Below are 21029 nucleotides of genomic sequence, written 5' to 3'. Positions count from 1 at the left end.
AACGAACGAACGAACGAACGAACGAACGAACGAACGAACGAACGAACGAACGAACGAACGAACGAACGAACGAACGAACGAACGAACAGACGAACGAACGAACGAACGAACGAACGAACGAACGAACGAACGAAAGACGATGGTGTAACAGAAATAAAGAAAGAATGAACAAACAAAGAAAAAAAAATATATAAGGAAAAACAACAAAAAGAACAAATGTGTGAATGATGGGAAGAACGACCGGACAAACAAATGTGTGAATGATGGGAAGAACGACCGGACAAATGAACGGGAAAAACTAAAGAAAGAAAACCAAGCAACCAACAAATGAACCAAACAACAACCAAACGGAGGACAGAATGGAGGAGCACACAGGTAGCTGAGGAGCTGAGGAGAGAAGGGGAGGAAGGAGGAATGGAGGGGCACACAGGTGGCTGAGGAGCTGAGGAGAGAAGGGGAGGAAGGAGGAATGGAGGGGCAGAAGCGAGGCAACAGGGGAAAGGAAGAAAGCCGAAGAAAAGGAAGACGTTGTCTCCTTACTGACTGCCTCTGTCACCTCCCTCACCCTGAGGGGGGAGCAGGCGGGGCGCCGGGGGAAATTACCCAGAGCATCAACACATTGATTTATCTAAGATGTGGTGTGTGCATAACTCTCTGTGTGTGTGTGTGTGTGTGTGTGTGTGTGTGTGTGTGTGTGTGTGTGTGTGTGTGTGTGTGTGTGTGTGTGTGTGTGTGTGTGTGTGTGTGTGTGTGTGTGTGTGTGTGTGTGTGTGTGTGTGTGTCTCACGGCCTTTGTAGTGGGGAGTGTATGGAAAGCAGTGTGATGGTCAACATCTGGCTACACATACAGAATTAGGACCCAATGTGACGGAGCATTGTTTGCTTGCTCTCGGTCCCTGATTGGCTGTAGCTGTTGGTCTGGACTCTGTAATTAAGAAGCAGCGGTATCCCCCCCGGTCTCTCTCAGTTGTGCTCGCGGCCCACCCCATGCTGTGTGTGCAGGTGAGCGTGTGTCTTTCAAGTCCTTGCCTCTCCTCCCACACATTGTGGAACTACTTCTTTCCACAGTTCTACCTCTCCAAATACATGCCTGCGGTTGTGCTTGCATATTCTGCCAGCTCAGGGAAGTAAAGAACATAAACAGAAGGAAACAATCATAGAGATATTGTTTAGGGCTTGACATGAGGGCCCCCGGAAGCCGAATGACCAGTCACATGATACATAAACTACAGTATAAGAAGTTAAGAACCCAGGAGCATCACCACTATCACCACCAGCACTCGGGCACAGGTTAGTCTGGCGTGTGAACTTTCTACTTTGCACTTGGCATCGTCTCTTTCTCTCTGTTAATTCCAACTTGCTCGCAAGGTCACCTTCCAAGCCCTAACGGACCGTGTGTTCACGAGCGTGTGTTTACATGGACCTGTATGGGTGTGTGCGAGTGTGTGCCGGTGTGTGTGTGCGAGTGTGTGCCAGCGTGTGTGTGCGAGTGTGTGCCGGTGTGTGTGTGTGTGTGTGTGTGTTCCCAGTAATTAACACCAGTCACTAATGAAGTCCAGCTGCTCGGCAAGGAAGAGGCTGAAAAGCCATAATATGCCACCAGTACTTGCCCTCCCTGCTGTCAATCTCTTCACCTTTCTCAGTCCCCGTTTACTTACCCCAAACTTCCCATGCAAAATAAATGAAACACATAGATATGAAGTATAATACCAGCATAATGGCACAACAATGGGGCAGGACCCTGTGATTATAATGTGTTCTGTGCTCCTTTGACAACCAACAACAACAATATACGCCCCAAACACGCACACCTAAATCTAATGTAACGGTCTCTCTCGCACACAAACACACACTTGGACATATGCAGAACACTAATTGTATCCCTATATCCCACACACACACACACACACACACACACACACACACACACACACACACACACACACACACACACACACACACACACACACACACACACACACACACACACACACACACACACACACACACACACACACACAGAGTTGCCACCAGCTGCAACAGATGTGGCTGTCACGGGAGAAAATGAATTCAGAATAGTTAGAGAATTAAGCAGGGAGCTAATTGTTGCTGGCCTCTGTTTATTGAGCCTTGTTTGTCTTATGACAATTAGCCAGCAGAGATAGCGAGAGAACGGCGAGGCAAATGTGCTCACGTGAATCTGTGCCTCTGTTCCTGTTTGTCCTGTGTGTGTGTGTGTGTGTGTGTGTGTGTGTGTGTGTGTGTGTACCTGTGTTTATGTGTTGCTGTGCATGCATAATCACCCCCTCCTCTTTAGCAGCTGGTGCAGCCACACCTGGACGGCTGGAGGAAGTGGGATGGGTGGCAGAAGACGAAGAGGTGTGTGTGTGTGTGTGTGTGTGTGTGTGTGTGTGTGTGTGTGTGTGTGTGTGTGTGTGTGTGTGTGTGTGTGTGTGTGTGTGTGTGTGTGTGTGTGTTGAAGTGTAGGTGAGTGAGTGTGTGTGTGTGGTTAATGCACTCCTTGTCCAGCTGTAGATTCCGGGATTGTAGAGTAACCATTCACCAGATACATCATAATTAGACTAAAAAGCTGCATATCTACATACAGGTAATGTTAAGACTATAACAGACACACCGATGCTTGCATATGCGCCCACACACACACACAATAACACACACTGTTAAGTTGTCCCAATTACATTGTACACTTCTGTTACACTGTGTCTAGCCAAGTTCTGTGGTGTGTGTGTGTGTGCGTGTGTGTGTGTGTGTGTGTGTGTGTGTGTGTGTGTGTGTGTGTGTGTGTGTGTGTGTGTGTGTGTGTGTGTGTGTGTGTGTGTGTGTGTGTGTGTGTGTGTGTGTGTGTGTGTGTGTGTGTCCTATTAGACTTCCAAACAGCTTGTAATCACTGGTAATAAACAGCAGAGGAAGAGGAAGGCAAATCAAGCGAGGAGACGACAAAATTAGCTCTCTAGGGGACCGATCCGCTCCCAGTCTGCGAACACACACACACACACACACACACACACACACACACACACACACACACACAGTCCTCATCACTCAAAAGTAATCAGGTGAGCATACAAATTCCTGTCGGTTGTCTTCCTGGTGGGATGCCATTGTTTCACTTCAAACCAGCCACACTTACCAATACATCCGCACTCAAAGATCTGCCGTCCCCTGGTGACCGCACCGGTAGTATCAACAAGCATCGCGCCTCCCAGTCCTCCCTTTGATTCACCTGCGTTTCCCTCTGCCTCTTTCTTCTCCCTCTCTGTTCCTTCATCGCCGCCTCTTGTCCCCGCCCCCGCCCTCCCCCGCCCCCCTCCCCCGCTCCCACCCCCCCCCCCCCCTATGCCCTGGTGGTGTCACGGCTGGATGGCTCCAGGTGGTGAGGGAGGAGGGAGGGAGAGTGGGATGCAGCGCGGGGGGGGGGGGGGGGGGGGGGGTAGGGGGAGCTTCCACCTTCCAAGATGTATTTGTCATTTCCTTCAACCGCTCGACCTCCCTGTGTACCTTCTTCCTTGAAGGAAATGACAAATACATCTTGGAAGGTGGAAGAGCATCTTGGAAGGTGGGAGCGAGGTGTCCCTCGCTCCCACCTTCCAAGATGTTCTTCCACCTTCCAAGATGTATTTGTCATTTCCTTCAACCGCTCGACCTCCCTGTGTACCTCCTCCCGGCCTATCCGCTTCTGTTTGTAGCACAGAGTGGACTGCCTCTCCGCTCGGTGTGGGGCACTGAGAGGCTGGGGTTTCACGACTCAGGCACGCGGTTACTGCTTCTACTGAAGTGATATAGTCAGAGTGGACAGTGGACACGCCTGACGATGGCTGCAACAGGCAGAGGTTTCTCCAACCGATGTCCTCTACAGCTAAATCGGTTTCATAATGGGTCGAGGGTACACAATTTGGGAGATACATTTCAAGTTGAACAAATAATCCTGTCTACTTTACAGTACTTTTCTTTTGAAGAGATCAATCACGATGGTGAGAAGAACATTGATTGAATTGAATCAAACATTCATAATCACTAATGCCGTGGCCCGTGATCGTGGCCGTAATAATTTTCATGTACTGTTTTTCAAACACAATTTTCACAAGAGGAAATGAACAGAGGTCGTTTTTTTTTTCTTCAGCTTGTTCTTAAATGCAATGCAACTTGATCAAAATGCATCAATTAGACCATTGTCTGTCGTATTATGTTAATGTGCGGCACAGAAGCAGCAAAGCAGAAAATACAAAAGAGCACCTAAGCCACAGCCTATGGATAAAAGAACAAACACACACACACACAATCGCGCACACACACACACACAATCGCACACACACACACACACACACACACACTCCAGATTTTCTGTTTCACCTCATTGCATCTTCAGTGACAAGGCAACGACATACGACCCTGCTTATAAGTAAATATGCACAAAATAACTGTGACTCAGTCCTCGCCTAGTGGAGATGAACCCTCCTCACGCAAGACACCATCATTCCTAGCCAAGCGCATCACACATTTGATTTCCCCTGGCAGCAAGCCAGACAGAAACGTCAACAGACATCCCCCAAAAGGTAGAGTAGTTTCTATTAGTTAGCGTCTCATCTCAGGGCACGAGAGCAGATGCAGCGATGGCACTCTGTGTCTCGGAGTAGGGCTAGTGAGGGGTAGCGGGGGGCTCGCTAAGTTCACCGGCACAAACAGGTAAGTAATGCTCATCCTGGGGACACGTCATTAGCCTCCACCGACCAATGGGACCACTTAGATCCAGGTGAGTGGCCACTTTGTACCCCCGAGGCAAGTGCAACTGTGTGCAATTGCCTGTGTCCATGTGTGTGTGTGTGTGTGTGTGTGTGTGTTTCTGTGTCCATGAGCGTCCGTGTGTGTGTGTCCGTGAGTGTCCGTGTGTGTGTGTGTCCGTATGTGTCCGTATGTGTCCGTTTGTGTGCGTGTCCGTATGTGTCCATGTGTGTGTGTGTGTGTGTGTGTGTGTTTCTGTGTCCATGAGCGTCCGTGTGTGTGTGTGTGTCCGTGAGTGTCCGTGTGTGTGTGTGTCCGTATGTGTCCGTATGTGTCTGTTTGTGTGCGTGTCCGTATGTGTCCATGTGTGCGAGTGTCCGTGTCCATGTGAGTGAACGTGGGGGTCTAGGGAATAAGACGCATGCAGAAAAGGAGCAGGGTTGGGTTCAGGTGAATGCAGAGTTGCGGTGGAGCAAGGGGAAGGGGATTGAGGGAAGCCTGGTGGCTGGGGTTGGCCTCGATGGGGGCGCAACTCTGATCCTCATTCTGTCCAAGCACTGTTCCTCTCTGGCTCTGATTCGGTTTGAGCCGTCTCCAGCCGTCTACGCTGACGATCAAAATGAACGCACGAATGATGCTCTAACGCGAAATAGCCTAGACATTCTCAAGCATTGGTTTAACTTGTAGCAGGCATTGGCCAGATTATTTTTAAGAATGATTCAACGCAGTTGAGTGCAAAGCGCTAACAAACTGCCGACCGTGCTTCAGAGTCCAAACACAGACGGCCTCATCCGTCTAAGAACAGGGGGGGTCGGGTTGGGAACCAGAATAAATGAGATGGTGATGGGCAGGCAGCAGCATGCCGCCACAAGCGCACGGTGCAGACTAAGGAGACAGAGAGGGGACAAACCTTGCCGTCCGGCGGGCTCTTCTACGTGGCCATCCAACAGTGGGTGGAGGAGGGGTGGAGGGAGGAGAGAAGGCAGGGTTAGTAAGGAGAGAGCCAACGCCTGAATGGGGCGTGGGGGGGGCGAGTGGGAGGGATGGGCATTAGTGGAGGGGTATTTATTCTCTGTCGGTGGGGTCGCATCGCGGGCAGCAGGCAGCACCAGTCAAACAGGGGGGGGATGATATGATGGTAAGAGACAGCTGTATACAGGCTGAGGAAATTGCAGGTTGGTGGATTCATACAGACAGGGGGAGAGCGAGAGAGAAGAAGAGAATATAAATGTGAGGGTGATAATGAAGGGAAACATGTTGGGAGAAAAAGCTGAAACAGGTCAGAACCCAGTATTCAGTGGACGATGTTGGGCGACCGGGGGAGATCAGCACAGAGGTAGGGATAGAGAGAGGGGCAAGTAGGAGGGGAGGGATGGACACGGGGAGTAACTTAAATGGTGAGAATAGTCGGGTGCAGATGAAAGTAGGGTTCAATTCGGTATGCTAATTGAAGCCCTGTCCCTTTTAAGGCCAATGGTGGGGGGGGGGGGGGGGGGGGGGGGGGGGATCGCATGCTGTGTCTGTCTCTGTGTGCGTGTGCTTGTGCGCTTGTGTTTGTGTGTGTGATTCAGAAGAGGCTCAAGCTGTGAAATCTAGACCAAGGTGATTAGTAAAGCATTAGGGGCTGCATGCACCACCATTCGCCACAATGTCATGTATGTTTATAGTTGAGAAATGTGTGTAACAATAATGCGTATGTGTTTCTGCGCTCCTCTCTCACTCCCCTATTTAGCCCCATGTGAATCCTCCTGCCAAAATCCAATGCGTTTTCTTTTCAAACACAAACCCAAGCACACACACACACACACCGAGTTGGAGCAGAAATCCCTGATAACTGAACTCATCCATTTGGAATGGGCAGTCACTACTGTAGAACTATATTTACCTGCGTCTGTTATTCTGTTGTTTTCTATTTGTGCGTGTGCGTGTGCGTGTGTGTGTGTGTGTGTGTGTGCGTGTGTGTCTCTTGTCTCTTAGGACCCCAGCACAGCGTTTTTCTATCAAGCTGAATTGTTTTTGTGCTGTGCAGCTGCAGCCCATGGAGGAGTTCTCTTAAACGTATAGGTAGGGTGTGTGTGTGTGTGTAGGTGTGTGTAAGTGTTTGCGTGCATTTGTATGCGTGTATGTGTCTGTGTGTGTTTCACGGCTCCACATAAAAGGAATGGGGTGATCCATGAGTTTGGGAACTGGAACTGTTAATATAATGCACACCATAACTCAACACAATCGGGGGGTTCTTTTTGGGGGTTCACGCACACACAGCAGCGTCATATGAATGTATAAATGATTAAAACAATTATTACTCTCTGCTCTTATCATTGCTGATAAGAGCACGTGCTGCTGTCTCACTATGAGACCAGCGGTATCAGGGTGAAGAACGCCAGTAGCACAGCGCACTGTGATTACGCACGCAAACACACTCACACCCACGCGCATACCTGCAGACACACACACACAGCAGGTGGGATAGGCTGCCTGCTGCCTATCGCCTTCTAGGTACCTGGGTGTGAATGCATGCAAACACCTTTTCTCTCGTGGACACACGCACACTCGCACGCAACGCTGAATGTAGCACACTTGCATGAATACAAACAAGCGGTGCTAAGAGTGTCCGTCTTGATCCTAATCTGAAAATATAAGCAACACAATATTCGGATGAATGTGAGCAGCATGTGATCATGTATGGGTAGATGCGTAGAACGTCGATAATTATGTATTCAAATAACTACTGCCAACTACCTTTTCTGCTCATGTTGTGCTTCTCATGAAACGTGATACATACATGAGCACTAAAATCGGAGTGATTTCCCGAACATACTTTTGTCCAAGGGCAAGGTTATTCTTAAGGAAAAAAGACATTAGACTATCCCTCTCTTCCTTTGGTTTCAGAGCACTGGCTGTAGGTGTGCATGTTTGTTGTTTGTTTACAGACAGTTTGATGACAGGTAAATGGATAGGTTGAATTGGCTTCAGGTATTTCGATAAAACAAACAAAAATAACCGATTTTTTGCAAATGCTGAGCGTGAAGTTGAGCCAAAAGCGTTCGTGGAAAAAATAAATACAACCTTTTTTATCATGTCAAGCAATTTCCCATTTCAGACCCCCCCCCTACCCCTCTCTCCAGCCCTCGCTGTCTCCCTCCACCCCCCCTCCCCCTCCCTCCTCTCTGACAGGATAATTAGCAGGGCCGTGGGGTGCAGGCGCCATTACCCATGGTGCTTTGTGACAATCACATTAGTGGATTTGATTAGCCAGTAGGCACCGGACCCTCGGCATGAGTTGAGCAGCTCAAAGCTCTGGCCCGGCGTGGGGGGTTGGGGGTGGCTTTGTGATTGGTCAGTGTTTAGACAAGTTAAAAGTACACTGGGCGATTAAAGGGATGGTTCTGTCAATGACTCATGTGGAGAGCTGAAGCGTACGCCGATGAGAACAATTGGCATCATGTGTCAAAAGTCATTTTCTCCTAGTTTAACAATCCATGAAGCATAGTCCGCCAAGGATTAAATGTGGGATAAATGTTGGCAAAAAAAAATAGTCCATATGTCTTTGTTATTGCAACACAGAGTTCTGACAGACATTCTGCAACATAGAGAGTGAGAAGGTTCGGTGGGGGTTCAACGTGACGGCATCGGAAGTCAGGCAAACACATTCAATGTTTCGTGCGTGATGAATGTGTGACGTGTGAATTCCTGTATGCCTTGAAGAGACCAATTAATGTTGCTTCCTTGGCCATTGTGCAGAGGGGGGATCTGAATGGGCAGAGGGGAAACCGCATAGCCGTGTAGATAACAGATGACAGTAGAAGCAAAAGGAGGAAGAGAAAGATCACACACACACACAAACACACAGAGACAGAGACAGAGACAGAGAGAGAGAGAGAGAGGGGTGGGGGGGGGGTAGGAGGCCTAACAGACTGTGTGGAGAATGGAATGTGGGTAGAGGGTAAAGAATCCAGAAGTAAATGTCGTTTGTTATCTCTGAATGTTCTCATAATTACTCCTCTCAAGTCCTATAAAGATGAACTCACTCTGCGTCCTCTCGTCTTAACAGTGTCTTATTCTCCTCCTCGCTGATTGGGGAGTGGGGTACCGTGCACATTGGGCAAAATGGGCAAGTGCTTAAAATAATCGGCCTCAATTTCATAATTAATCGGCGCCAGCTTTTCCACACACGTAGCACGTTAATTAACCCAAAACTGCCTCTATGATGCGGTGTGTGTGAGAGGCAGAGTGCGTGTGAGAGGCAGAGTTTGTGGGCGTGTGAGTTGGTGTGCGTGCTCCAATGTGCATGTTGGAGGGTTATGGAACTTGAAAGGAAAAAAAATGGAATTGGAAAGAAGGAGGGGCAGTGGTAGGAGTAGGTTTTAAAGAGGAGGAGGAAGAGGAGGAGGAGGGGTCACGCAACAGAAGACGACATGAGGGAGGGGAGGAGGTGGTGAGTAGGGGTAAGCCAGCGTGTGTTTATCAGATAATCATACACCATGATAGCTAGAGTAGAGGTTGGAAAGTGGATGGGTTGGAAGGAGGGACTGCAGGAGAGTAGTGGGGCAGCAGGAGAGTAGTGGGGCAGAGAGACACCAGAGCACAACTTTGCAAATACGCACACACGTGCACCCTTGTGTGAACGCATGTGCAGGTGTGCAGGGGCTGGTGGTGTGTGTGTGTGTGTGTGTGTGTGTGCAGGTTGTGTGTGTGCAGGTTGTGTGTGTGATGTGTGTGTGTGTGTGTGTGTGTGTGTGTGTGTGTGTGTGTGTGTGTGTGTGTGTGTGTGTGTGTGTGTGTGTGTGTGTGTGTGTGTGTCGCACCAAAGGGATTGCAAAGTTACTCCAGCTGTACTTCTGCTTCGTCTCTTTTGCTGCGTCTCAAGACATTACCCGTGACTCAAAGCTATGTCATCGCGCAAACGTGAACCCACACTCAGACTCACACACACACACACAAGCATACACCCACACACACAAAAACAATAGTAGCCTAAAGTGCACCAATGACTCTGGGATCGCCTGTCAAGTGAGGGGAGGGTCTCGGCGGGCCGGGCATGTGGCCCTGGTGTTGAGCATTTGTTTCCTGGAACGACTCACAGGTCTGCCTCGTTAATCTCCATGACGACAGGGTTGCTACGGCAGCAAATTAAGTGAGCAAGCAGAATATTAAAAAAGAAAAACAGCCACCAGGGAGGCTCATAAAAGAACAGTCTCCATAACTACAGAAGAACTTTTAAGTTGAACACACATCACCACAGGTGCATCACCACGCACGCAGGCACAGTGTTGTGTGCCCCATCCCTTGTGGGCTACACGACTAAGTGTTGATGTAGGAATAGAATAAAGTGAATCATTTTGACTAGACTGCACTTTGTTTAATATCCACACACAACAAACTGTATTTGTCTAATGAGGTGGTTAATGAGAACACTCGACTATAAAACTAATGAAAGTGGAAAATATGGATTGGTCAAATGCATAACCAGTCCAAATGCATGGCCCAAATTATTATGTACAGTGAGCACTGACCAGGCATGAAGTACTCACTGCATGTGTAGATTAGAATAATATTATAATGTATAGATATATGAAAAAAGAAATACAGTATACAGACAGTGAAACACAACACTGATCAGTGTTGTGTTGGCCTCCATTTGACAAGTTACAAGGAAGAGATTTCAAAGCTAGCCAGGCCAATACACGGACGCAAAAATACTCATATGTATACTCATACATGGGTGTGTGTGGTTGTGTGAGTGAGTTTGTGTGAGTGTGTGTGTCTTTGGCTATTATAGCAAGCCTCTGTGAACAAAACAAGCAGAAGGAAGTGTACATCCAGAACAGTGCGGCAATGTGTGACTCACCGATCATGTGATTGGCCACATGGATCTGGATCTCTCTCTCCGTCTCAAACGTCATTTGGCATTTAATACATTGGTAGGTCTTTTTCTGTGAAACACCAACACACACACACAGAAAGAAAAAACATCCATTTTAGACAACAATGATACAACTTGTGACACCATTTGTTTCCCATGCATATTGCTAGTGGTAAAGAGGCAATAACATAAGAAATAAGGATTGGTTTAGCGCTGGACTTGGAACAGTTCCATCCACAACACATACAGCCCCAAGTTTCATCCAATCCATAATGATTCATAATGATGATGCCGTTCTCCCTACATGGATCACATAACTAGCAGAAGAGATAAACTGATAGAAACAAGAGAATTGTGCTTGGGCTAAGAGAAAAGAAGGGAAGAGGAGAGATGAGACAATGTAGGAAGACAATAGCGGGGAATGTGTGCGTGTGCGTGTGTGTGTGTGTGTGTGTGTGTGTGTGTGTGTGTTGGAGGGAGACGATCCTGGAGGAAAAGGAAAATGGGAGTGTGGAAGACGGGAGCGTCTGCTTACCCATTCACAGCACACAGTGATCAGTCATGCACAAACACACTAAATACACCAAGGCCCCTCTTCCACCATCTCTCCGCTCCCCTCAGCCTTCTGCACTGAGCACCTCAACGCATGCACACACACACACACACACACACACGCCTCAGTACACACACACACACACACACACACACAGAGACAGACATGCCCTCATGCCTCAGTACACACGTGTATAGACACACACACATATTTGTCTGCTTCATGCTTCTCAACTAAACAGAAACAAAGATACAGGTAAGAAGGAAGGTCTCTTGGAGCCGTCAACCACAAATACACACTCTCACACACACACACACACACACACACACACACACACACACACACACACACACACACACACACACACACACACACACACACACACACACACACACACACACACACACACACACACACACACACACACACCATAATCTCCCTCTCCCTTTCACACACACGCACACACAGAATCACTCACACGCTCACAGAATACATAATCTCTCGCACACCGCCCAGACAAACAGACACAGTTCATAAAAACAACCACAAACAAGAAAAGCATGCATGTACAAAGACACACAGCAGGTCTCATAGAGTCTGAGAGACTGTCAATATCAACTGGAGCAAACAGCCTGAACACACCCACATACACACACACCTCAACCCTCCCAAAACCAAACTGAACACCATATTTTAACAACTACACTGATGGATGCCCTTTGAAGAAACCTGAGATGTTTAAGGCAGAAATCCATATCAGAAAGGTTCTGGTGCTTCACATAAAGCCAGCTGTCCTCACCTTGGGCGCGGGCGATGCCTCTGCTTTCTTCCCCAGGCTATCTGGGCTGACCTCGGGATGGTCCGTCTGCACGTGGCTCTCCAGGTCCTCCAAGCTCTCGAACTTCACCCCACACTCTGGGCACCTGAGCCCAGACATAGGCTTCTCCAACTGGGCATCCCCTGGCGTGAGAGCCCCTCCCTGTGTGGGGCTCTGGCCGTTTGTGCTCCTGGTTGGATTGAATAAAGCCGCCCCCCACCATGTAAGTTATAAAGTACTTAATACTGAAGACAGGTAACTTTAGAAAAAATGCATTGTAGATGGGGATTTAAGATGACTTGACAGCAATCAAATTAGCTATGGGTCACATTCCTCAGGTGTCATTGGTCACCGCAGACAAACGGCCCCTCCTACCTGGTCATGCAGCTGGCGCACAGGCCGTAGGGCAGGCCGTTGACGTCCAGCTTCACCAGCTCGCCCTTGTTCTTGAACTCCTTGAGACACAGGGCGCACTTGTAGGACTTGTGTTGCTGCATCAGAGCCCCGTTGGGCGACGAAGAGGTGGAGCCGCCGCCAGCGCCCACTCCCCCTCCTCCAGCTCCTCCTCCTCCTGTTCCGGTTCCTCCTCCTCCTCCTCCGCCTCCCCCCAGCGTGGCCCCGGCCGACAGCTTCTGCATGTGGAAGGTGCCGTGGATCTTGAGCTCCAGCGTGGAGGTGACCGTCTGCATGCAGACCACGCAGCGGAAGCCCGTGAGCGAGTTGCGCAGGTCGGGGTGCATCTGGCAGTGCTCGATGAACTCCTCCTCGCTCTGCAGTGGCATCTTGCAGATGCGGCACGTCCCCGTGTCCAGACTCTTGCTGTGGGTGACCTGCGGAACGGGGGACGACAGCGGATTACGGACACTGTGTTTGTGACATAAAAAAGACTGTGAATCAGGTCAGGTCAGTATTTCTGGAAATGGTGTTCTTGTGTTTTTACTGTATGTATGTATTTTCCTATGTGGGTGTGTGTGGGTGACGTATATAATTGTTGTCATTTAAAGGAAAATAGACTCTCTGAAGAGAGCTTTGACTCCACGGTTAGTGTGAATCTGTCATTAGTTTCAGGATGCCCAAATGGCGCCTGGTGATCTAAAGAGAAAGATATACGTCTAATGCTCGGACAAGAGGGCATTGGGTCAATTATACATGGCATTGAACGAGGAGAGTAAATCAGTATGCACCGAGGGCATACAAAACACACATGAGAACAAATAGAAACAATCGACTCCTCGGCACGAAATGTACCTCCTAAAAATAAACCATCCTTGTAAAACAATACCACACACACACACACACACACACACACACACACACACACACACACACACACACACACACACAAGACAACAAGCAGAGAGTGTCGGTGATGGGACGGACCTTGTGTTCAGTGAGCGTCAGCAGGGAGGGGAATCGTTCTCCACAGATGGGGCACATGTAGTGTTTGGCGGGGCCGCGGTGCGTCTGCGCGTGCTCCCGCAGGCCGCTCTCGGAGAAGAAGGTGCGGGAGCAGACGTTGCACTTGTGGTTCCCCTTGATGAAGTCGGCCTTCTTCTTGCGAGTGCCTGGCAAACAGAGAGCCAAAGTTCAGAGTCCCACCCTGTTTGCCATGGACTAAGCGATTCGACAATGTGGACAGTAGGAAATACATTATCATAAACCATTACTGCGATGGATTCACCAATGTGGGCTTACATCAGTAATACAGTCTTAAGTCAGTATAATAAGATTGTAAACCCTTGATGAATGAATTCATTCTAATTTTATATTGAGCGGGGATGCATGCAATTCTGCAATTATTTTTGCACTGCAATAACACAACATCATGTGGTAACCAACCACTCATTTGAACCCTTCCTCTCTTAGAAGCTATACGCTGGAGTGAGGCAGTGAGGCGGGGGGGCCCTTTACCCGCGTCGTCCTCCCCGGGGCGGATGTTGTGGTCTCGCAGGCGGTGGTTCTGCAGCAGGGACTCCATGGTGTACGCCGCGCCGCAGATGTCGCAGGCGTACATGGGCTCGGCGTTGTCCAGCTCCTCCTCCCCGCCGCTGGCCTCGTGGCTGTTGGCCGCGTCCCCTCCCCCCCCTGCCGCCGCCGCCGCCGCCGCCGCCGCCGCGTTCTTCAGCATCATGTTCTGGAGGTCCGCCTGCTCCGCCGCCGCCACTGAGGTCCTCTCGGCCCCGCCCCCGTTCCCGGTGGGCCCGCCGCCGCCGCGCTTGTTGGAGGGCTGCGCCACGCCGTTGGGCGTGCCGTTCTGGCTGCCGGCGCCGCTGCTGTTGCAGGTGATGACATTCCCGCCGTCCGTCATGCAGTGCTTCTCCCGCAGGTGGCGCTCCAGCAGGGTGATGGCCTGGAAGGCCTTGCCGCAGAAGCGGCAGTTGAACTTCTTGCTGTGCGTGGTGATGTGGCACTGGAGCTCCACCTCGGTCCCGAACGTCTCCCCGCAGAAGATGCACTTGCGAGGCTTTAGTCCTGTGGAGAGGGGGGGCGGGAGTCCGTTAGAGGCAGATTAGAAGGTTAAAGGTTAATACTTAATACCCTTACTCCTTTCTCTACAGTTATGTAGGGTATGGTTTTCAGATGTTCCTGTTTACATCCACTGATGCATCAATGCATCACTCAAACCATCGCTCCGTCCACCCTTACTCTCGCCATCCACACTCTCCACTTCCATGCGTGTGTCAGCGGCTGTACCTGCGCTGATGCCCCCCGGGAGAATGTTGCTCTGGCCCAGGTGGCTGTGCTTGACGTGGAGCTGCAAGTCCGACTCCTTCCGGAAGTCCCATGCGCACGCCGTGCACCGGAACATCTTCTTCTCGTTGCTGTGTTTCACCGCCAGGTGCACCTGGGGGAGAGAGCGAGTGAGCGGGAGAGTGCAAGAGACAGCAATCGTTGCAATAGACTAACGATGTATTTGATTTCGGTAAGATGACGTTAAAAAAGAACCTGCAAACCTTCTGTTTTTATGCAAAGGACACATCAACATAATGAAGCACTGAACGAGGCGACGGTTTTACCTGTATTGACACCTTGGAGTCGAACACCTCTTGGCACAGGGTGCAGTGGTACAGCACGAAGGTGTGCATGTCCAGCAGATGCTTCTGCAGGTCGTCCACCGAGGTGAACTGCTTGTCGCAGCTCTCGCACACGTACTGCGTGGAGGTGGTGGTGTAGTGCACCGTCAGGTGCTGCAGCAGGGCCTCCTGCGACTCAAAGTCCTCCTTGTTGCACTGCGGGCAGGACTGCCGCCGCAGCAGCTGCTCCAGGTGGGACTTGAGGTGGGCCTGGAAGCCCTCGAAGCTGGAGAAGCGCTGGTCGCACTGGTTGCAGGGGTAGTCGCCGTTGGAGCCGGCCGAGTCGCCGCCGAAGCGGTGGCGCTTGGGCGAGGAGATCTCCACGTCGGAGGAGGCGGGGCTGAGGTCCGCCATCTTGGCCTGCCGCTTGTTGTTGGCCAGAGGGATGTTCTTGTGGTTCTCCTTGATGTGCTTGGTGAGCTTGAGCAGGGAGCCGAAGATGGGGGAGTTGGTGCAGTACGGGCAGGAGTAGACCTGCGCACAGACCATTAGAGCCACTGTTAAGTATAGATCCGAACAAAAGCATTATTCATGAAATTGATCCAAATAGAAAAATCATCAGTGTAAAAAGCATGCATTATGTTTACACGCCTTGGGGGGGGAAAACAGCTTTAAGCCACAATATCTGCGATAACAAATCTCTAAACATTGTGTAAGTAGTAAGTAGTCCAGTGTGGAGTGTGATCCCTGACCTCCATGAAGGACTGAGATGCAGACTGAAGCACCGGGGACTCCAGTTTGGTCACGCCCCCGCCAGACGCAGCCCCTCCCCCCAGAGCAGAGTTGCAGTGGGTCTGCTGGATGTGCTCCGTCAGCGACGACTCCGTCAGGAAGCCCATGGAGCACTGGTTGCAGAAGAAGGCGTGGTTCCCCTCTGGGATAGGGTGAGGCAATGATAATCCAATCAGAGCGCAGTAATTCTATTGCGAGATCGTCACAGCTCAATTAGCTGAGGACTTTCAACATGAGACAATATGGCACTAACAGAGGAAAATATGTGTCTTACTAAATAACTAACCATTTAACTAACCAGCAAATCTGAAATTCAAAACTCAAATGTTACAATTCCAGCAAAAATTGACAGAGTTGCTATTTCAGAGGTTAAATAGACACATCCCAAATACAGCCAGTGTTTAACCCCACGACGGCCGCCAGATGAAGAAGGCCCCCCGCCATGAATGTAAGAAATAGAAAATGGTGTTTATGCCTACCGAACCCACCTAGCGTGGTGGAGCCGGCCATGACCCCCCCGGGGAGGCAGTGGGACACGCGGATGTGCTCCTGCAGGGAGTTGATGTCTCCGAACATGTCGGGGCAGTAGTTGCAGTGGAACGCCGACACGTTGGTGAACTGCAGCAGGGGGAAGGCCGCGGCCGCCGTGGCCACCGGACCCCCGCCGCCGCCGCCGCCGCCGCCGCCGCCGCCGCCCCCGTTGCCACGGTGAGCCTTGCGCACGTGCTCGTTGAGGTTGTAGAGGGTGGGCAGCGTGTCCAGACACAGCTGGCACGTGTGGCTCTGCTGGGGCTTGTCGGCGTGGATGGTCTTCAGGTGGATCTCCAGCACCGCCAGGCTGTGGAAGTCCCTCTTGGAGCAGTAGGGGCAGGAGTAGGTGACCTTGGACCAGTGCCCACCTGAGGAAGAGGGGGGGGGGGGAAAGAGACACAAGACGGGGAGGTTCACCAAGACGCTACTTCTCATGGTAGGATGAGCTCCACGCGTCACGGTACACAGACCGTAGATACCGCCGCATAATCGCTGTGGCAAAAGTAGGTTTAAACAAGGAATGATTCTGATTTGTTTAATTGGTGCATCTCATAAATTATGTTGGCCAGAGGTATTCAATGAGTCAGTTAACAAATAGGATTCATCTTCTCATAACCATCTCATATTCAAACTAACTGGAGAACTTAGGCATGGTCAGGCGGGTCCATCGTGCTGCAGTACCTCCGGCGAGATGACCCAGGTTCAGCACCAAGTCCTCCCCGCTCTCCGCGCCCCGCCGGCGGCCTCGCTCCGCGCCCCGGCCGGTCTTCAGGATGGAGTCGGGCGTGGAGCCCCTCTCCAGGCTGGCGCTGGAGTCGGGCGTGGCCGAGCTCATGGACGCCACACTGCCCAGCGCCGGGTCCGGGCTGGCCGCGCTGTGATTGGACGAGTCAGGCTGGCGGTGGCTGTCCAGGTGGCAGTAGACATCCTCCACGGAGGGGAACTGTTCCAGACAGACCGGGCACCTGGGTGGAGGAACCAGAGGAACACAATAAGTGAGTCAATGCAAACTGGGCTTCCATGCTCCCAACACACACACACACTCTCTCTCTCTCTCTCTCTCTCTCTCTCTCTCTCTCTCTCTCTCTCTCTCTCTCTCTCTCTCTCTCTCTCTCTCTCTCTCTCTCTCTCTCTCTCTCTCTCTCTCTCTCTCTCCCCCTCTCTCTCTCTCTCTCCCCCTCTCTCCCCCCTCTCCCTCTCTCCCTCTCTCTCTCTCTCTCCCTCTCTCTCCCTCTCTCTCTCTCTCTCCCTCTCTCTCCCTCTCCAACCATTATATTGTAGACTAGGATGGCAAATAGAAAACGCTGTAAAACAAAATAACTAAATTGTTATTTTCTAGTGGTTTTCAATTTATCATGAAGAGCATTACAGCAGCTGCTTCAGGTTTTGTAGGATTTAAAAGCTTTTATTTGAGAGCCATTTGCAAGAAACGCCAACGCAATCCGTCAGCAATTAATGCTTGAAATGCTGACTGTGCCTCACTCAGTGTTAGTTTCAGACCTTCCTCTCATCTTTTCTACACCCTCTCTTTTCAAACTCTAGCCTCTCCCCCCCCCCCCCCCCCCCCTCTAACGGTGGGAACAGACCCAGAGGCCCCGGCGGTGCTCCCCTACTTGTGCTTGCGGTTGGCGTGCTGCGCCTCGATGTGGGTGAGCAGCGACGCCTCGTCCAGGAAGATCTCGGGACAGTGGATGCACTGCAGGTCGGCGCGGTCCGACAGCTGGGGGTGGCGGGTCAGCACGTGTCTCTCCAGCTCGTCCGTCTGGCTGAAGGTCTCCTCGCAGTAGTCACACATGTAGAGGTCCTGGTCCAGGTCCCCCTCGCCGCCGCCGCCGCCCTTCCGGCCCCCGTCCCGCTCCGCCCTCAGGGCCAGGTGCTCTCGGTTCTTGCGGTGAGCCTGCGGCGGGGATGCACAGGTACAGGTACGCTGAGGTGAGCGCCGGGTTGAGCACCGCTTTTGGTTGAGGATGTACACACACGGCCCAAAATGAACACCTGCCGTGCAACCAGCCAATGGCAGGTGGATTTGGCAGGTAACACAATTCAGGGTCACAGACTAAACCAATTGTTTTGTCTGTCGATTTTTTTGGCTGGCTGGAAAATAGTCCACAAGGAAAACGACACATTAAACCCTGCGAAGATGAATCAGAAAACTAGGCGGGCCGGCGCTGATCCAAGGTGCAACCCTGCCCTGCTGTAGACGTGTCTGTGTACCTGCATGTGGCTCTGCAGTGAGGAGGTGGAGGAGAAGCCACGCTTGCACACGCTGCACTTGAAGGGCTTGCTGGAGCTGTGGAGGGAGAGCAGGGGGACACGGTGACGGAGATCACAGGGACAGGATCTGGAGAGCCAGCTCCGCCGGCTCATCATACAAAGCACTATCGCATTCGTTGTAGTTGATAAAGGGGAAAGGACGACTGTGTTAAACCAGTTGGTCAGCAGCGGCGCGGCTGGCTCACCTGTGAGTCTTGAGGTGAATCTTGAGATGGTCGGAGCGAGAGAAGGCCGCCTCACACTCCTGACAGCTGTACTTCTTGTCACCTGCAGCAGGTAGAAAGAAATAAGGTAATTAAAATGAATAATCTGAATCATAGACATATAATCATAGACATATAATCTGATTTCAATCATTTGTATCCTTGTCTTTGGCTGAACTGAACTGACCTGTGTGCAGCTTGACGTGGCGGTCTCTGCTCCTCTTGTGCTTGAACAGCCGGCTGCAGAAGGTGCACTTGAAGGGCAGCTTGTCACTGTGGATCTGCTCGTGGCGCTTCAGGTAGCTCAGACGACTGAGAGACAGAGACAGAGACAGAGACAGACAGACAGACAGACAGACAGACAGACAGACAGACAGACAGACAGACAGACAGACAGACAGACAGACAGACAAAATAGTAGATTGGGGAGAAGGAAGAGAAGATGGCGTTAGCAGAGTATGAGATAGCTTTGTCAAGTAAGGGTGCGGTAATGTAAAAGGTGGCTAGCAGTAAAGCGGTAACCTGCATGATAGCAGGTAGCAGTAAACCTGTGTGTGTGTGTGTGTGTGTGTGTGTCTGTTGCTCACCTGAAAGACTTGTCGCAGAACTGGCAGGGGTAGGGCAGGCCGGCGCCCCCCTCCTCCTCACCGGGGCCCAGGTCACCGCAGCCGTGCTGGGAGGGGGAGGCCATGTCCTTGCTGGACGGGGAAGAGGGCACCCAGTTGAGACCGGCGGGGTCGTCTTCACCATCTGACACAAAGAGAGGAGAGAGAGAGAGAGAGATATAGAGCCATAGAGAGAAAGAGGGACAGAGAGCCATAGAGAGAAAGAGTGACAGAGAGCCATAGAGAAAAAGAGTGACAGAGAGCCATAGAGAGAAAGAGTGACAGAGAGCCATAGAGAGAAAGAGTGACAGAGAGCCGTAGAGAGATAGAGAGGAAATTGGAGACAAAATATGTAGATACTTAATTAGTTTTACATATTAATTAATAGCATCTATAAACATGTTGTTTTTTCATGTGTCGTTTATACCAGAAGAAGTAGAATGGGTGTAAGGGTGAGGACAAACGGGACACACACGGGAAGAAAATGAGGATGTCAGACACGGGGAGAGAATGAATTAGACACACAAATGCATAATAATAATCCCTCTCTCTCTCTCATTCTATCTCTCGCTCCCTCTCTCGCTCTCGATAGCAGCAACATCTAAATAGAAAGCTCCAAGAAGTATGTATCCCGACGGAGCTCAGAAATAAGGACACAGTGTATTTTCTCTCCCATCACCCTCCCTCTGGGGCCATGCCTCGTTCCATCCCTCCCTTCCCCCCCTTGGCCCAACCACCGTCACCACCCGTCCCAACGCGCAGCCCAGGGGACAACTGGAGATCCAGCTCATCATATTTTCATTAGTGTACTGGCAGATTGAAATGGCCAGGAACTGTGATCAGGGGGTGGAGAGAGAGAGAGAGAGAGAAGGAGAGAGAGAGAGAGAGAGAGAGAGAGAGAGAGAGAGAGAGAGAGAGAGAATTGGTTGAAGTAGGTTGTCCTTATAAACATAGACCAATAGATAGCCTGGGGATAAAACCTTCCAGGAAACACAAGGGACACGAAGCGTGTTCCCTTAACTTCAACCCATGCAGGGTTTGTGTGTGCGTGAGCGAGAGAGGTAGAATGTTGTACAGCCTGGGCTGGCGTACAGCGGTTAGTAAAGCTCGTAGTGATGAATCGATTGGTGGGAAAATGTAGGGGCTGCGATGAGCAAATAGAACATTGCAGGGGGCTGGGGGTAAGATAAAAATGATGAAAAAATAAAAAGTCAAAGCATGAATTATAAATTTGTCTGGGAGCGAAAGGGAAATGAGGCTGGGCTTAAGAAAATATAGAGAATAGAGATGTCAACACGGAGCCCTGTAACAGAAAGAAACTTGCGGGCGGTGGAGGTAGACAGAGAGAGAGGGAGGGAGACACACACACACACACACACACACACACACACACACACACACACACACACACAGGCACAAGACAGAGAGGATAAAAGATGTGACATGAGAGGAAAGGAAATAAATATAAAGAGGGTTATAGAAAGAGCTCCAGTGCTCTGGAAGGTGACTATGTTGTAGTCCTCTATGATGGAAGGGATTGGCTTCATCATGAGGCAAGTATTTGGGGGGAGAACTACTCTGCTGAAACTTCCGCAATCTACCAAAAACCCTCTGCAACCTCTAGTCCTGACGCAGAG

General features: G+C 50.7%; 1 protein-coding gene across 2 annotated transcripts; it reads right to left on the bottom strand.

The window, feature by feature from the left end:
* Positions 1 to 5079: 5079 nt before the first annotated feature.
* Positions 5080 to 20074, bottom strand: LOC132464565 (zinc finger protein 423-like). 2 transcript variants are annotated; one of them, XM_060061020.1, is made up of 16 exons: positions 19375 to 20074; positions 18975 to 19099; positions 18770 to 18851; positions 18525 to 18600; positions 17924 to 18207; positions 16992 to 17275; positions 16259 to 16678; positions 15740 to 15921; positions 14991 to 15521; positions 14668 to 14818; positions 13885 to 14445; positions 13354 to 13538; positions 12349 to 12803; positions 11956 to 12163; positions 10589 to 10673; positions 5080 to 5671 (listed from the first exon to the last, which is right to left on the bottom strand). In XM_060061020.1, the coding sequence occupies exons 1-16, from the start codon at positions 19683 to 19685 to the stop codon at positions 5505 to 5507; spliced, it is 4107 nt and encodes a 1368-aa protein (XP_059917003.1). In that variant the 5' UTR covers positions 19686 to 20074; the 3' UTR covers positions 5080 to 5504. The 2 variants fall into 2 exon arrangements, with proteins under 2 accessions (XP_059917003.1, XP_059917004.1); XM_060061021.1 differs by having other exon boundaries at positions 16268 to 16678.
* Between the last annotated feature and the right edge of the window lie 955 nt (positions 20075 to 21029).

Source organism: Gadus macrocephalus, chromosome 9, assembly GCF_031168955.1.
Source record: "Gadus macrocephalus chromosome 9, ASM3116895v1".
NCBI classification, from domain to species: domain Eukaryota; kingdom Metazoa; phylum Chordata; class Actinopteri; order Gadiformes; family Gadidae; genus Gadus; species Gadus macrocephalus.
This window is presented reverse-complemented; position numbering and strand designations above follow the sequence as displayed.

What these genes read in the sequence shown, in the direction of transcription:
- LOC132464565 (XM_060061020.1), bottom strand. Translation starts at nt 19,685, where the DNA reads ATGGCTCTCTGTCACTCTTTCTCTCTATGGCTCTCTGTCACTCTTTTT. An exon ending in TTCTGCGACAAGTCTTTCAG is followed by an intron (nt 19,100 to 19,374) that starts GTGAGCAACAGA and finishes TCTGTCTCTCAG; the next exon opens with TCGTCTGAGCTACCTGAAGC. An exon ending in TGACGCTCACTGAACACAAG is followed by an intron (nt 12,804 to 13,353) that starts GTCCGTCCCATC and finishes CCCGTTCCGCAG; the next exon opens with GTCACCCACAGCAAGAGTCT.